We start from the raw sequence: 2,715 nt of genomic DNA on the forward strand, positions 1-2,715 counted from the left end.
AGATAAAAATCTCACTATATGAACCATGTATTTATTCTTAAGGGACATATGTCCCAGAATAAAGTTATTTTTTCATTTCATCATATTGTTCTATTATTAAAAAAAATCTGTGACATAGTCTTGTAATGTAAATGTGTGCCTGGTTCGTTGATAAATCAAATTTTTAATGTTGTTAAAATTGTATTACATAGGCCATATGTTGATTACCAATAATAGTAAAATAAGACAAAACAATGCCAACCGAAACATGTCTGTTGTTATTTATTTTTATAAACAATTTAGAACTTATTTAGATTTTTTTGGAATTTACAAAGGCAGGCTTATTTCGCGTCGCGCTTGATTGGAGGAATGGTCCAATTTGAGTGGAGAAGGAAAATCGATGGTGAATCCAGAGAGTTGCTATAGCACTCAGTAAACACATCTCGATGGCGGATCGGCTGATAACGCCCAATAACACACTGATAAAGTTCTCACATCCTGTCTTAGTAGAAGAAAAAGAGAGTTATTTTGCCAGTGGTAAAAAGGTAAGCGTTGTTTTTCAGATATCGGAATTAATATTGATATTTGCTGATATTAATATTATGATTATTAGATATTAACTATTATTATTATTCTTTATTTGTAAAATTTTAAAAATGCCTTTGGTATATATTGCTAAATTGAACTCCATTGGAAAAAACCTTCTCTATAATATTTATTTGGAAACGTGAGTGGAGACACTTTCCACAAGCTTAGTACACATAGTGTAGAAGTTCTTTACACTTGAGACATTCCTGCCATCAGTGGTAGTATGGACGACAGTATATTTGTATCAGTTGGTTTGGGTGTCCAGCAAGTGAGTCATGACACTATTTGTATTGTTTCTTGTTTATGTCAGGCACAAATGTTATTTCTGGGTCCTTCTGTTATTATTCTTGGAGTTCCACATCTGACTGGCGTATTTCCAGATGGGTCTAAATATCATGTTGTAAATAATAAGTTTCATTAACGATTAACTCTGTACCACTACAACCCACGAAGGGCCAGAGTTGCAGAACATTTTAAGGAAGTACTCCCAATAATACATTCACAATAATTTTCATAGAAAGTGATGATTTGTTCTTATGATGCCTCGGGCCAGGAATTACCGAAGTCAATGAATATTTTTTTGGTGATACTAAGTTGAAAAATACTAGACATAAGGTCGATAATACTTGTACCGTTTTGTGCAGTTTAGATGGCCCCAAACCCCTCCAAGGTTTCGTGTATATTAGATGGCATTATATTGAAGTTATTGCAATTATTGTGATTTTAGAAAAAAAAAAAAAATATATCTTCGCCATCAGCGAATCTTTTGAGCGAAATATTTTATTTTTAGGTGAGAACTTTATTTCTTCATAATATTTTATTCTACTTTAGTAAAATTGTCTAAATTAGTTTAATATTGTGCTCTTAGTTTGGTAAGTTGGTCCACTCCTTCCATTATAAACTCTCTAACCACTCAAACCCCCTAGTTTCTAACCTTGCATCCTCTTCCATTCCTGACAAGCCTCCGAGGCGCCTGAAAAGAAGATGGTCAAAATGTATTATAATGTACAGTTGTAAATAGCAATAAATAAATATTTTAAAAAAAAACTGTAGTTTTTTAGTCAATCTCTTTTTTTTCAATTCCTGACAAGCCTCCGAGGCGCCTGTTTTTAACTCATTAGTTTTTAATCTTTCATCCTCTTCCATTCCTGACAAGCCTCCGAGGCGTCTGAAAAGAAGATGGCCACGAGACCAGCTAATGTAAAATGTCATTAGAGTGCTACCATTGGGTTGTTTCTCTGCACGCCTGTAACACTCCAATTTAACTTAGATCAGATTTACTAAATGTATATAATGTACAGTTGTAAATAGCAATAAATAAATATTAAAAAAAAAGTTTGAATACTTTTAATCTTGATATTTGTTTGTCTAAATTAAACCAATGATAACAACAATTATTTCCCTTTTTATAGCTGTTGTATTAGAAGGAAATCCTGTTATAAGATTTGGTTCAAAGCTTTGTGATATAAAAGATGTAAAACAGTATTGCTAGTGAAGAGATACTTTCTTCTTGTCCAATTCGTCCTTTGCAACTCCCAAGTGGCTTGCTATCCATTAGAGTATTAAATTTTAAATAATATTCACTAATTGATCCAATTACGTTCAGATTTAGTTATACTGCCGTTTTAATAAAATGATGATAGTCCAAGACATTGGACAAGAAATACAACTCGGCGGATCCATTCTTTTAAAATCAAGTACAGTACTTTATAAACCTTAAATGATTGTGTGTGTATAGCTAACCATTTTTTTCAAATAAAAGGAGATATTTGGAGATACCTCTTTTCTCTCCCCTGCTACCTCTTTTCACAAGGTGTACCTCAGGGCTCCTCACTTTCACCAACCCTTTTCTCCATTTATATCAATGTCTTCCTGATTCCATTCATCACGCACAGTACAACCTATACGCAGACGTTCTACAAATCTATCTGTCTTTCCATCCCTCCGAAATACTTGAGGCCATCCAAAAGATACAGGAAGATATTGACAGCATTAACGCATGGGCGTCTAACAATGATTTGAAGCTGAATGCCAAAAAAATGAAGGCCATTCTTATTGGTTCCAAACGCCTCCTTCATACCTTCCCTTACTGTCCCCTACTATTCCTTAACAACCAACCGATTCACTTCTATCCTACAATAAAAAACC

The 2,715-nt window shown here is 33.6% G+C and overlaps 1 protein-coding gene across 2 annotated transcripts in view; it reads left to right on the top strand.

Moving 5' to 3' along the window:
- The first annotated feature begins 150 nt into the window (after window positions 1-150).
- Dnali1 (Putative inner dynein arm light chain, axonemal Dnali1) overlaps window positions 151-2,715 on the top strand; it is a 30,082-nt gene continuing 27,517 nt past the window's right edge. The window contains exon 1 of one of the 2 annotated variants that reach the window (XM_014426404.2): window positions 151-524. In XM_014426404.2, the coding sequence (XP_014281890.1) occupies window positions 426-524 (99 nt within the window). In that variant the 5' untranslated portion in view covers window positions 151-425. The remainder of the gene's footprint in view (window positions 525-2,715) is intronic. The other variant, XM_014426405.3, reaches the window with a different exon arrangement.

This window comes from Halyomorpha halys, unplaced genomic scaffold (genome assembly GCF_000696795.3).
Source record: "Halyomorpha halys isolate HHAL.00 unplaced genomic scaffold, Hhal_1.1 Scaffold573.1, whole genome shotgun sequence".
Classification (NCBI taxonomy): Eukaryota; Metazoa; Arthropoda; class Insecta; order Hemiptera; family Pentatomidae; genus Halyomorpha; species Halyomorpha halys.